Source organism: Augochlora pura, chromosome 3 (genome assembly GCF_028453695.1).
Source record: "Augochlora pura isolate Apur16 chromosome 3, APUR_v2.2.1, whole genome shotgun sequence".
Taxonomy (NCBI): Eukaryota; Metazoa; Arthropoda; class Insecta; order Hymenoptera; family Halictidae; genus Augochlora; species Augochlora pura.
In genome coordinates this window covers 13,043,006-13,058,035 of record NC_135774.1, presented here as the reverse complement: position 1 = coordinate 13,058,035, position 15,030 = coordinate 13,043,006, and the positions used below count along the sequence as shown (strand labels likewise).

Sequence of the window (15,030 nt, the reverse complement as noted above, 5' to 3'; positions counted from 1 at the left end):
TTATTTTTGCCGGTGCACCGTGCGCGTCCCTCGGATACGGAGCCAGCGCGAATACGTCACACGTTGGTGGCTCAAATGAGTCAGAATGACCTCTCACCGGCATCGGAGATCGAGCGCCGTGGATCGAATGTCCGCCACCCACGGGCGTCGATCGCCGATAGATCACACCTGATCGTAAATAGATCACTCGCGCCTCGGTTCCCGGGACGGTGGGCGTTCACCGATCTGGATCGGTCCGGCAAAGTGATTTTCAACTTTGTCTCGAATCACTGCCACCTTGATCTCATTATTGATACACTGCCAACCGAGTTTTACGACTAATGATCGTAAAACACATCTATCCACCGAGATTTAATGAAACCATTAAACCATCCCATAACCAGCGCCGATTCGCGTACGAGCCTCGCTGCGAAGCTCCGCACGGTTTCCGACTGCAGCAGAACAATCGCAGAATTTTCTTCGGCTCTGCTCGCCGCTGAGTTATTGTTACTGTCAATTGTGTCGAGCAAACACCGCGACGCTTAAACGCCGGGCCGCGCACTTTGCAGTAAACGCCGCGCAGGAAACGTGCGGTCTCTGTTTCCTTTCAGGTAAAGCTCTTTCAACAAATTTCATTAATTATGACAACGCTCGCGATTTCGTCTCGATAATTGCGCGAGCACTGCTACAGTAGACCGTGCACCGCACGCGTTTACGACGAAACGATACGGTTGTTGTTGTCCTGGTATTGGGCCAACGGCGACCTAATCGATCCGACGCTGACACACGCGACCGGTCCGCCAATAATGGGACCGATAATTAACTTATTCGGCGCTCGTCTGCGCGGATGCCGAATCGGCTCTCGGGGCTGACGTTATCCTTGACGTATCGAATAACGCGCGGCAAAAGCGCTCCAATTAAATCACGGCGAGCATTGATACGATTCTGATCGGCATAATTGTCCGTGGCCGGTTCCCGCCGTGAGGTTGGCCGACTTGTAATCGATAGCGAGGCGGATTCGGTGCTCTGGGAACCGTACCTCGGAAAAGCCGATTTAATATTATTGTTATTGAACGGCCCGGTTAATCGACAATTAAATTACCCACGCAACGCGTCGCGGAGTGCTTTCAATATCGAAACCTGTTTCTCCTCTGACGCTTCTAAATTGAAACTCTTATCGATCGATCCCGTGTGCGCGCGCGCTCACGCCGCACTTTCCACGGATCGGATTTCATGCGTGCGGAGAACGCGAAATTGAAATCGGTTTACGGCGAAAAAGTAAAACGAAGGCATTGTGAGATAGTTGCGCGTTTCGTTGAATTTAATGGACGCATAATCGCGAGATATATGGCGGGGTGTGGAGATAATCGTATATCTTTTAATACGTAACCCAGTTAACCCCTTGCACTATCGCTCATTTTATTATATGTATCATACTTAACCCTTTGCGGTCGAATGGCGACACTTAGGCGCCTGTAACAATTATCATGCCACGTTTTAAAATAATCTTTATCAGATTTACTAATATTTAAAAAATTGTTAACAGCTAAATCTGTTACATAAGTCATAAAATTGGTTATATAATATGGAAACACTGTAAGTCTGAAGAAATATTTTGGATTTCCAGTTAAAATGGCTCCGACTACAAAGGGTTAATAATTTTTCTAATAGGGTCAGACAATTCTCTTTTCCTATATTGTCTTTATTTATATTCGTTTCTATACTTTGAAGACGAAAGAATTTATTTTTACTTCGACGTTGAAGAAATCAATGATGTTCATATTTAGTATAGCTTGCATAAAATCTTCACCACGAGTCTGACTCATTATTATAGTACAAGGGTTTAAATCTGTTCCGAAATGAGGTGGATGATTTCTGACGTTGGTATGGATTAAAAAGTCGCAAAGCCTACACATTCTAATATGTTTTAAAAAATTAAAAAACGACAGCTTTTTTCCGTCATTCGATGCAATAATAAAATTCAAAGAAATTCTAGACCTTCATATTTCCAAGTCATATATTTCCAAGTCAATTTTCTAATATTTTTCAATTAACGTGGACGACGAAAATTTTGGCAACGAGACAATTTTACAATAAACCTCGATCCTCGAATTCAAGGAAAAAGATCGACGATGCAGACGATCGTTGTGGATCGGTGGGCTCGAATCGTAAAAGGCCGGGCGCCATAAAATCGGGCAATTCAATTGTAGCAGGCCGGCAAAAGCATAAACATCCGTCCGCATTGTTCGATGAACTTGGCTGGTCGGTGGAACGACGACGACGACGACGACGGGATGTAGTACGTGTTTCCGTGTCGTAGGTGTAATAATAACGATTATTATTAGCGTTGTAATGGCGGCGGCGAAGAGGAGAGGAGCTTGTAAAAGGTTCTCGCGATTTCCGCGGCCGGCGCGCCGTGCCGTCGACGTACCGAAAAAAAGTTTTTCAACGACCACGGCAAACGCGTGGGCGATGCTTTCTCTTCCGTCTGCGGGACCCGCGAGAGAAAGAGTAAAAGAGCGAGAGAGAGAGAAAGATAGAGAGCTAGAGAGCTAGAGAGAGAGAGAAAGAGAGAGATAGAGATAAAGAGAGAGCAGGAGAGAGGCCGCGAGAGCGCAGAGGAGAGGCCGAGAGAGCGGGTGTAAGCCGCGCCGGGCAGACGACCGATATAAACGGGAGACAAAACTAATTAGCCGGGATTATTAGAGACAATATGGCAAATTGCGCTTACTCACGGCCGGCAACACGATCGTGCCGCGCGATAGACACTCGCTCGGAGCGTCAGCACGATTTAGTTCATTAATTATACCCGGCCTTACGATTACAAGATCGCTTTAATTGCAATTACGCAATCGCCACGGCCCGATCGATATATATCGCGCTGTCGGGACTTTAAACGGGCCCCGGGGCTCTACGTTTCGAACGTATGGGGACCGTGCCCCGTACCGGGCTCCTTCTTTTCCATAGCATAGGCTTTAATTTAACTCTAGTCTTTAATTTAGGCATAGTTTTCTTTTTTCTTCAGGGACATTGTCACGCGTGTGTACGGTTATTTCTCTTAAAATTAGAATTACTTTAACTGTAAAGAAAATGAGAATTAGTTGAAAAATTAGCTAGAGAATCCATCAGTTCTCTACCATCAGAATCCAACCGTTCTTTAATGATTTTTATACTGTTTGATAGTTGACTAAGAGAAATTCATCTGTGCAAAATTTCAATCCTATGAATTATCCATGTGGGTGGGTATAGCAAACAGTAAGAAGGGGCATTTAAAAATTTTTAAAGCCATCTTAATCGGCTAAACCTTTTTTTTAATAAATAAAATTAGAGCAATCTTCAAATACAAAGTCTCACTGTTCACTTTTCTTATGACTTTCTTATTTTATGAGTATTTAAATCGAATGAATATTATCAGTGGATTTTCGGGGTCCTAAAATCATACAAAATTTAAAGAAATGTCACTCTATCAAAAATTATCGTATGGTACTGGTTCACGGCTCATCACAAAGTGCAAAATCTCTAATTTACAAATACTACTATTATTTCGTCTTACAATCGCCGCGTCGTTCGCATTCACCGTCGCCAAATGGCTCATTAAAGCAACAGGAGGGGAACGTCCCCTCGGTTTCCATCGAAAGCAGTTTCACCTAGTAAATCACCCGCTGCGCTTCGAAATCCGTAACTCGCCTCGTTTATTTCATTAGCTGAATGATCGCGCGAAATCGTAAATGGTCGGAGGCTTACGCGGCCGCTAAACACGCGATTCGCAAATTCGATGGCGCCTTTGATCGCAAGACCAACGAAACTCTGATCGATCTTACGAACACTCGTACAATTTTCGTTCGATCTTCCTAAAGCTTGCTCGATCATTATTCAAGATATAATGAAACTGAGAGAGAGAGAGAGAGAGGGGGGGGGGGGGGAGAGAGAATGTGAAAATTAAAATAACTCGAAGAAAAATAAAAGTATTCAAGTTGAAATTTTTATTGTAACTAATATACACGTTGTCGAAGAAAATTGTACAAGGGTATTTGTTGAGTTCCATAATTTCGTAACAAAATAATTTTTCTAAGTAGGAAAATAGAAGCTGGAGAATTAATTTCTATATTATTCCATTCAGTGTAAAAAATACTATAACAATATATATATATATTTTCGAAAATATTTCTGACATATTAACAAATATTTGTTCGAACTATAGCGATGAGAATAATGAAGTATAGCAAAATCGTAGAAAACGTGCACAGTGATTTCGAGGATAGATTAACCCTTTGCACTCGAGGCCATTTTAACTTTAAATCAGAAATTATATTTCTGGCACATAATATTTCCATTTTATGTAACAAAGTGCACTAACAGTTAAATTATTTAACAATCTTTTAATTCTAAATTTTATTGGTATAGAAATTATCTTCGAACATGATAGAACAATTTTGGTGCTGCCTCAGACTCTCCACTCGAACTCAAAGGGTTAACTACTAAAAAGTCGAGGATTCAAATTATTTTAAATTAATCAACAAGGTTAAATTTTACAAACTAAATTCGCGCAAGCCGTTATTCAGCCTCGAAAACAGTTACAGGCTCCAGTAAACTTGTTTCTCTGATTATTCGCGAGGCAGACGGTAGGAGGACGATCCCGCTGTCCATTAGACAACAGAATTAGTTCTGCGCATAAGGAAAAGCTGGTGCGACGCAAAGAAACACGTGGCTGAAGCGCTCGCGACTACGGTCGGCGCTCGCCGTAGGTCGCGGATTTATGGCCGGCCGGGTTTTATGCCCTGTTTGTAGAAGAAGAAGCGCACGGAACGCTCCTTGATTATTTCCTAGTTCGCTTTTACGTTTCAATTTAGCTTCTTCGGGGCCGCAGCCTCTGCCGTGCTTCTCCGCGAGCAATCGGCTAAGGGTCGGCAATTATTAATCCTTTACCCTCCGCGCTCCTACGTCTCTTCGTACTCCTCGCGACGTCACATTGTCGGCGAGCTGGAACTTTATTCGTACCCGTTCACGATTTCAATCTTCATAAAACCGAACTTGTAAGGACCGTACAGAAATCCCGAACACTTTATAACTCTCTAGTTTTATGTCAGCCTGAATGTGCGAGCGTTCTTTGCTATATCGAGACTGGTGTATTCAAACGATAGACAAAAGAGGGTGTATAGTTTCGCGGTTTCTTGCTACAAGATGGCCGACGCTCGGGCATTACGATAACTATGTAAACGTACCAATCGCTCTCGTAATTTATAAGTATGAATGGAGATGGGTCATTGTGAATAACAACGTCGATTGCCCTCGTTTACTAGGATTTATAATATTTAATATTGACCAAAGTTGCTTCGTAAATGTAAGAAGCATTGATTTGGATCTTCTTATTGCAATATATACGGCACTGTTTAAGTTTATAGACTTTAAACAATTTTTATATTGTCACTGATGTCTAAACTTAAAAAACAAATATACTTTTATACTTCTGTTTTCTGTTATTTCTAATATTATTTTCCTTTAATATCGATAAAATCGTGAATTTTAGTTGAGTGTTTAAGTTATTCACATCTCTGTACTTGTAATTATAGCAATTACTACTCTAAAATTTCTGTGAAGGCATCCATTTAGTACTCCAAGTATTACGAATGTTTATACATTTAAGAACTATTTTTAGTTAATTTAGAACAAATAGACATCATTAAAATAGCATTACATACAATATGTTTTAAATATTTTCTTCCAGATCTCAAAATCAAGAATCTTAAAATCTCAACTATCTCGAATGAAATAACGCATCCACTTAGACCAAAATACAAAATGCTATTTCCCTAGACTTAACAACGTGTAACTAATCTCTGATTTGAACTTGAGCAAGGAAAAATCTGTACCAAGACACTGGGGAACGATTGTCCCATAACTAGCAGCCCTAATTCCCTCGGCACTGTCAAGTGCGAAACTCACGGGCTCGCTGATAAATAACGTTTATGGGGTAGTTAGGGGCCGGGAAAGACGTCGTTAAAGGCGGGCGAGCCACGTCGGGGCTGTCAGTCCGACCGTGGTTTCCCAACTTCCCCTAGAATTTGTAAATCAACGCGGACCACGGTCGCGCGCGCGCGCGCGCGCGCTCTCGTGATGCAAACGCGTCGCCCGACCCATTCACGCCCACCGCCGCGCACGGCCATAGCTGCCAACTATAATTGACTTTGTATTGAGATTTATCTGGTTCACGGCGATCTTTTAACAAAGATTTCCCCCGGCGGGTTTATTGGCTCGCCGGTTGCGACACGAAACGTTTCGCTGTGACCACGTTACCGCTCTCCGTGTAATTAAACCAGTCCCCGTGCTTTACGACTCCGCCGCGGTAATTTGTCCTAACGATCTTGTCGCCGAGTTAGCGTTGCGCGTGCTTTTGCGCGCGTTCGACGGGCTTCCTGTCTCAGGAGAATTCCGCGAAACTGGCGATATTCGCGAAAAATATCGAATGACGCGCTCTTATTCACAAAAGATGATTCAAAGTGGAGCATTTTATTTTCTTCGTACGAGCAAAAGCTTCGAATAAATTGGTAAACTTGAAATTGACGTGAATATATTTTTAATTCATAAATTTGGTATTAACGAATTTGAGTTTAATGCATTTGAAATTAATAAATTTGACATTAAATTTGTAATTAATAAATTGACCTGGTTGAAACAAAACTTTCTCTCGACAGGTGAATGTATGAAATTCTGCAATAAATTGATGGATACATTTTATCACATTCATGACGATTTTGAAGAATAGTAACTTCGATATTGACTTCGAGAAACCATTAAAAATATTCTACCACGATCCAAGATAATTTTTATAGCAACAAATAAAAATACTGTAGGCCAGAAGAATGATTTTAGATATCCAGTTAAAATGTCTTCGAGTACAAAGGGTTAATAAGTCACATTTTTAACTTTATTGTTAACTATCACAGTAATTTAGTCACTCTTAACTTCCCTTCAATTTTAAGTATATAAAATTAAAGTTCACTGTTCATCAATATTCATCGAGTTCACTGTTCATTAAATTCAACTTACCAATATTTAATATCGTACAAATATAAAATGCGGTAAAATATTTACAATGAAAATACTATAGTTCAGACTACTATACTGCTTTATTAAATTCCAAGTTAAAATAGCTACGAATATAAAGGGTTAATTATTAGAGTGGATGGAGGCTCCGATTACCCGATATGCGACAAAGTAAAGCGGTTGCCATGACCGAGGCGTTCCCCGCACATGTCGTCCAAACGTATCCCCGCAACCACCCCCTCGACCCCTTTAAACAGAGACAAAAGAATATTCGTTCCACTCGTCGACTGACACGGGTACTGCCAATTCCGGGTTGGCAGCCTCGGTACAAAAGCAACACGGACGGTTATGGATCTCCGCAAGAAACAAAAGGCGTAAGAATAATGCCGGACGATCTATCACTCGGCGCGGCCGCAAAATATTGTTTTACTCTCTGTTATTAATTTAAGTGGTTGCGCAACACCGCGTCCCGTTACAGAAGCGTTGCGTGACAATTACTTAACAGCGGGGATGATAATTAACAACTCGCGTAGGAATGTTCGATCGGACAGCCGTGCCGGAGAAGAAATGGTTCAAAAGCGGGCCGGTTCGCTCGATTATAATATTCGTTTTTGCTCTCTCTCTCTCTCGCTCTCTCTCTCTCTCTCTCTCTCTCTCTCTCTCTCGCGTCTCTACGATGTAATGACGGTCGTATAACTTTCTTGAAACGACTCCTGGGCCGAGGCAATCAGATAAAACCGTACACCCGCACGCCATTACGTAACCGAACGCGTGTATCGCGTACGCGGATCCCGATCTACGTGTGTCCGCGTACTCGATTTTATTTTATAACATCTAAGATTTCGTTCCTTCTCTTCTTCTTTTAATTTTAGTATTGCTGCTTATACTGCGTTCTTGTTGTAAGTTTGCACGTTTTTAAGATGTCATTTCTTGTTTATCCAAGTGTGGCGAATTCTTATTAAATAATTAAGACAGAATTGTGTCTTTAAGTCGAAATAAGATTTAATTTCTTTGTGCTGAATACTCTAATATTCATGTATAAGTATATATTTATCACTATTAATGTATTAATTGCTATAATTTTTTATCATTAATATAGAAGTGAAAGAAATGGTACGCCAAAGGGGTTGAACTTATTAAAATTGTCAAGATCATTATTAATCTATTTTTTAAAGGTCTTCATTGAGCTGTTAATGAATGACAAAAACTATTAACTAGTCTTAAAAATTAATTCTTGTTGTAATATATTCAAACAAATATTACTAGCCTATTTAAAAAGCGTAAGGTTAAAACGTCGTCCACTGTGATAACGTTTAAATTCCCAGTTTCAATTTAATTAATTTATATTTAATTTAATTTAATTGCGTAGTTCAATTTAATCTAATTGTGTAATTCAATTTAATGTAATTGATCTAATTTAATTTCATTTAATTGTGAAATTCCATTTAATTGTTCGAATTTTTGGGATTTAGGTTAGGTTCGTTTAAGAGAAATTAAATACTTATTACCACCCGTTCAGAACAATATTAAAAATATACAAATACATGATTATAAATGCTCTTACACTACGATCTAACTTCTAAAAATTGAAACCTCCAAATCTCTCAAATTACATTTCTTTTTTCAAATTCAGATCCAGTGTAAATTATATTTTTGCCAAAAACATCAACGTCGGCATAGAACCCAATTTCAGACAATGAGGTTAACATGTACATTATATATATTATACATGCATATATTATAGTATACAATTGTAGACAGCGAAGTGCGTCTTACATAAAGGATCGACCAACGAAAATGGCGAATGGTAATTTTCCAAATGATCATGTTCCATTCGGACGTGTAACCACGATCGATTAACACGGGAGCAGGTTCCCGGCGCAGCGACACACCGAAATTAATTCCGCGGTATGTTTACTCGATTCCACGTGGCGTACATTTATTTCTTTCGGCATTCGGTATCATTAATTATTCAGCGTGCGTGCGTGACGCAAGTCGATCGCGAGAGACACACGTTGTCGTCCAGTGTCTAGCAGGTCTTAGCATGCCATTATCGCGCGTGATCATTGTGTTACAAGCTGCCGGGCAATTACCCCCGCGTTCTTGATTGTCACGTCGCGATAATCTCTTAATCTGGTGACATTTCGCCTGTCCCTGCGAATTCGTCGATCTCAATCGCCGCCGCGCGATCCCGATCGAATACCAAATCGAACCAGAGCGAGAGATATTAAAGGAACCGCGCGATTATCTGAAACGACGCTTTCGTGAACGATGCTTTCGCGTAGCAAAGAATGGCCCCGAGGTTTCCGCGCGACGGTAACGGGGGACCGATTCGTCGGAATACTTTTTGCGCGGGCTGAATAAGAGGATCTCGGGAGTCCAGAGATCTTTAACTGGTCGTGTCTCTAGGCCGGGGATAGATGAAGATAACATTTGACGGTGAACGCAGGCCGCGGGGGGTCCGTTCTCTCGCAACAGGTCTCCGTGTATGTTCACTACCTGTCGCGACTGTTCTCGGGGCACCTCGTCATTAGAATGTTAAACGATTCGGGAGAGGAGCGAGATCGACCCTCGCGCGCCAGGCCTCTGCCCGCCTGAAATTCGTTCGGAAAGAAGTGGAGCAATTGTTAGTTCCTTCTCTGTGGTTTTATTTTCTGGTGCCGCCGGCGACGGGGACATTTTCTTGGCACATTTATTATGCAATCGTCGTGATTGTTTTCGAGCAACGCTATCCGGTGACACGACTTCTGGATTAGGGATCTTTATCTATCTCTGCGGGTTTGCGGAGTGCTAGAGGAGGTTTGTTGCTAAATTGTGAAAGTATTTATCGGTTTTCGCGCGTAAAGCGTTAATGAACAAATTACGAATTATAAAAATAGTATGAAATGGTAGTAAAATGGGATCGATCTATAGTGAGGTAGATTGTTTCTCGATAGTTTCACGACTGTTTCTCGATAGATTGACTCCTAAATTTTTTGAATATTTTATCTAATCGTAGTTGGCGATTGTTGGGATTTTTTGACAATTAAAATCGTAGTAATTGTGCTTTTAACGTCATTTTAATTTTTTTGTTCGTTTATATTGTTTCGAATTAAGTTTTCAAATTAAATATCAAAAGTAAGTAGCACACAGCGATGTAAAATTGTATATTTATACTTTACAAATGAGTTCACAATATTTAGAGCCTCTATTTAACCCCTTCTACTATTACCCCTTTATTACCCTGTGTTGCGTTAGTGTTACCGACAGTTCACGAGAAGTAGGCACGTTAGTAAGATTCGGATATTTCGTATACTTCATTGCTAGTATGAATGTTAAATATTTAAGTGAACATTTAAAGAAATATTTGAAGAAACAAGTCACTAAAGAAATACGATTTTAAGTGGAGTTATTTTTATGAATAATTGAGCAATTAGTTTTCAGTGTGATCTTAGCTTAATTTCAGGTAGGATATCAGCGCGATCTCAGCGATAATATCAGCATGATTTCAGCGTGATCTCAGCGTGATCTTAGCGCGAATTTAGCGTGATTTTAGCACGAACTTAGCATAACCTTAGCGCAATCTAAAGTACAGTCTTACCGCAATCTTAACGCGATCTCAGCTCTATATCCCAGTAACAATTATTCACCTATTAAACATGTCAAAAATATAAAATTAAAATTCTCTGAACAAGTCAACAAATAGCCATGCAATTATTTAATATAAGCATATAAAATAAGAAATCTATATTTTTCGTACGAACATAACACAGCATTAGTGTACTTTTAAAAGATAGCAACACTATAAAATTCACCATTTCAAACACATACATACTTTCTTCTGCTATAGTCTGGTATAGTTCACTGTTTCGCCGTTCCATTTAGGTAGAGTCCGCTATCGTACTATAGCATTTTCTACAGTATCGGTAATACAGACGCTGAGGCAGAAAAAAATCCTCAGTCTGTGCACTGGCGTAGACTTTGTCGGTATTACAGAACGTATCAAACAAAACCATATGATTCTTGGTCTGCTCGTTTAAGAAATTATTAGACAAAATACATGAAACATTTTATAAAGAATTTTGTCATATTACAAATAAATATTCGCGACGATTAAGATATATCAAAAATTGCAGGATGCTTTATTCTATTAAATTTTTGGGGGGAGAGATTCTGGACTTCCCCAGCAGTTAGGAACAATTAGGAATATTGATACTACATAGTTGGTGATGCGTCTGCATCAGCTGATTCACTAAACAAGTTGATTTGAATTTGTCGTTCGTCCAAGTTTACGTCCTTGATTTGATCGGAGGTTAACCGAGAATTGTTACTTATATGATCTCCTCGAATTTTATAATGTAAAAACTCTGACGCGACAATAATATCGTATTGTTCTCGTGCATTATTGACCACTGGACTTGCACGACGACTTCTCGTTCCAAGTGATAGAACAGCCTGTTACGTTCAGTATTGTGATTAAACAATTAAAATAATATCACAGATTTATCGACAAAAATTTGTGGAACACTGGTGCTCGAGAAATGCTCTTCAATTAATTAACTTTTTAAAAGATCACACACACATAATTGTGTATCACGATTGTTGTTGATACCTTATATTATTTATTTAAGAAGGAAAGATGAATGACTCTTTCTTAGAAGATTTGGGTCTGCTTCCTCCTACAAATGCAAAGAGTAATTCTGTCCCGATAGATAGACATGTAACGACAAGGAATGCTACTTCTACCCCATTGCACCAGCTGCACTCGCCCAAAGGGGAGGCTTTGAATCAAAAGATTGAGCAACCTACGTTTTCAGAGAAGCAATCGGTTCTGAAAGAATACACAGTGAGGGAGACAAAAAAGATAATAGAACATGACGCTAGAAAGCAACAAACAAAAGTTAGGATATCTGAGAGGAGAGATAAAACAGCCAGTGATAGTAAGCTGAAGCCTATTGAGAATAAAGTGAAGTCTGATGAGAAAGAAATCAAAGAAGATATGAGAGCAAAGATTAGAGAGACAAAAGTCAGACTTACAGAGAGTAAACCCGTGAGTAAAGATAGAATGAGACGTTCCGGTAGCTGCAAGGAGAGCAATCCAGCATGGGACATGTGTGCTAAAGAGAACAGACCTTCGGATGGTTCCAAGGGAGCCACGTCCCAGGTAGAAATAGTTAAAGAGAAACCAAAGAGTCAAGAGTCTTTGAACAAGCCAGATGCCAAGGGAATTGATCCTGACGCGTTGCTCGATGCCATCAAGGACATTGTGAGCACGCATACCAAACAGGAGAGCTCTAAAATCCTGAGAGTCATGCAGGAGCTGCATTTTCATTCTCAGGCAAGCCTAATTAAGAATATCCTAGTTCAAACAGACGAGATAACTAACGAAATACGTCCCAGTAAAGAGTCTAGCACGGTAAGAAGCCTAATGGAACAAAACGAGAGACTAAAGGAAGATATCGTATTTCTGCAAAAACAAAATGCAGAGTTGCAAAAAAAGATGGAAGAGTTGGATCATCTGAAGCAGGAGAACCTTACGCTGAAGTTAAAGTGTAAGGAGCTGTTTAAATAATTGCCACGAAAACTTATTCGCCCCTAGCGGTCATAGGTGCTTAGAAACTTGTTGAAACGATGATCCATTCCATTCTATTGCCAGCACATGTTTTACGAACACAGTACTTCTAAAACTGTTATGTATTAAGTGATATTTAAGTATACCGAGATTAATAAAAAAAAGATTCTATTTTTTACTAATACTTTTAGTCATTAGAAATGAATTAAATGGATTGCCCATCATTGAGATTCGCGTACTCGAAATCGTCGAGCTTGCGTTCGTTTGTGGTTGATATATTTATTCGAGAAATCAAATATTTGTAACAATCGTTTTCTGTACGAAACTGTTGAATAAATGTATTTATATTGACAGTACGCCCGTCGTTTCGTTATAATTGCCGAAGTTAATTAACGGAATCGTTGAGGTGGAAGAAAAATTGGTCAGCACTGGTTCGAAACAATTTATATTTGAATTATATTTTTATAAGACGTATCAAGGCGACGTGTGATACAATGTTCCGACGTATGCAGATCGTAAAATGTATATGTACAAACAATGGCTTCTTTGCGGTATTAAATCTTTGTTTAAATGTAATCGATATACATATATATAAAACGAGCGCGAGACGCTTGGCTAGGCAGCCGGATCATGGCAGAGATGAGGAGTGACAGCTAGGTGTGTGTGTGTATCGTTGATTAGAAAAGGTATAAAAGAACTAAATTCTGCGATGACGGCAGTTTTTACGGGATACACTGTTCATCCCCCGTGGGTTAGATAATCGTTTTTTTTCCTTACCTATACGAATGCGACGCTAAACGCATCGCTGCTAGAAATGCCCGTCTCTACGACCTGACAAAACAATAATTAAAAAACGAAGCGCTGTTGTATCTCTCTACGTTGGTACGACGTAAAACGTTTCGAACGACTGTGAAATGTACAAAGCACTTGTGTAAAAATCAATTCCCCGTGTTACTGTTGCGTGTCATGATCAGAATTATTAATCGTACGTTAATAAATACTACATAATAAATATTAAAATAACGATCACCGGAACGTCGTACACGTTTGTGAAACAAACACGGTGGAATTATCGATATTTTTCAGCAACTGTATCAGCCGTTTCTATCATCATCATTTTAACATCCCCCCACGCGTGTTCCCCGTTTTTCAATCTTCTTTTATATACATACTCTCATTCGCAATAGACTCTTCGAAGATAGGAACAATCGCAACAAACGCGGCCGGCTATGAATTTCCTGAGTTCCGAATCATTATCGACCCGTCCGATGCGCCATCATCGACAATATCTAATAATCGCGCTTTCTATTGTCATCGTTCCCGAATTGTCGACGGATTCGACGATAAAAAAAAAGAAGTAACGAAGAGGTAAATTTCTCACTAATTCTATCCGACGCCACGCAGATGAGTGAAAATTCCGGAAGAAATGAAAGGCAACAGCCCATCCGCGGAATACCGCGTGACTACGTCCGAATGCGAGACTTCAACGACCGGATGAATCAATCTCAAGGAACGAGATGGTCTGACAAAGTTAGGATTCAGGATAAGTTTGACTCCGCGATGGAGCAGGGGAAGAAGACAGAAACACGGTGTACTAACAAGTCTAACCCCAAGAAAGTTCCACCTCCGGGAGATGCCGCCCCATTTGACATTTCTAAGTTCAAGGCGAAGTCTCAGACACCTGAGATAAGTGAAAACCTGTATGCTGTGGATCATCTGGACCCTTGGTCCCCATTACACAGCAATTTGGTCACAATCTAGACTATTCAATGTTTCCACTGTTAGCGGAGCGCACCTTTCGAGACCTTCTCACAATAGATGAGAGGTTGACTCGGAAGTTACCCTTGTGCAGTTGCCAGCATTACTGCATCTCCCTCCTGAACGCGGTCATTATTGATGTTTCGCAAAACGAAAACCGCGAAGGAACCCTGTATGGGGAGGGGGATGTCAAGGCCTTCCTTGACTATATCGTCCCTGGACCAATCGGTGAATGTTTTTCACTGTTAACCAAGGTCACCACAACAGCCGTTGACCAAGTCCGGATGAATATCCCAGATGTCGCCATTCCGCGAAAAGGGGTAGACGCTGATTCTTTCGGAGTTCTCACCCAAGCTAACCGCAACGTCTATGAGTGCTACGCTTCCACTTTAGTGACGTGGCGTAAGATAGAAAGGTTAAATTTGTTACCTCTTCGCTAGGTAACAAATTGCCTATAATAATTGCCGTAACATTTTTTTCGAGGCTCCACCATCGAGCAAATTCGAAGCAAGCTTTCTGATAATTTCGTTTACGCTCGGACCCTTCAGTCCCTCCGAGAGTCTGGTCGCAAGGACTCTTCTCTGTCCTCTTCCATCTCGTCTTGGTCTTCGTTGTCGGTCCTCTCGCCCTCTTCCGGTGGTCTCGTCCACCTGGAATCATTTTAATGTTAGTTAAAGTTGTTCTAGATTAAGAGATTA

The 15,030-nt window shown here is 40.4% G+C and overlaps 2 protein-coding genes across 3 annotated transcripts in view; one reads left to right on the top strand and one right to left on the bottom strand.

Annotated features, from left to right (window-relative positions):
- The first annotated feature begins 11,183 nt into the window (after positions 1-11,183).
- On the top strand, positions 11,184-12,921 carry LOC144468176 (uncharacterized). The gene has a single exon (XM_078177445.1). The coding sequence runs from the start codon at positions 11,642-11,644 to the stop codon at positions 12,572-12,574; it is 933 nt and encodes a 310-aa protein (XP_078033571.1). The 5' UTR covers positions 11,184-11,641; the 3' UTR covers positions 12,575-12,921.
- Positions 12,922-13,002: 81 nt separating this feature from the next.
- The window catches only part of Piezo (piezo type mechanosensitive ion channel component), a 40,781-nt gene continuing 38,753 nt past the window's right edge, over positions 13,003-15,030 (bottom strand). For both annotated transcript variants that reach the window (XM_078177443.1, XM_078177444.1), the window contains one exon: positions 13,003-14,982. In XM_078177443.1, the coding sequence (XP_078033569.1) occupies positions 14,877-14,982 (106 nt within the window). In that variant the 3' untranslated portion in view covers positions 13,003-14,876. The remainder of the gene's footprint in view (positions 14,983-15,030) is intronic.

Excerpts from the sequence above, each read along its gene's own strand:
- LOC144468176 (XM_078177445.1), top strand. The coding sequence starts at position 11,642 with ATGAATGACTCTTTCTTAGAAGATTTGGGTCTGCTTCCTCCTACAAAT.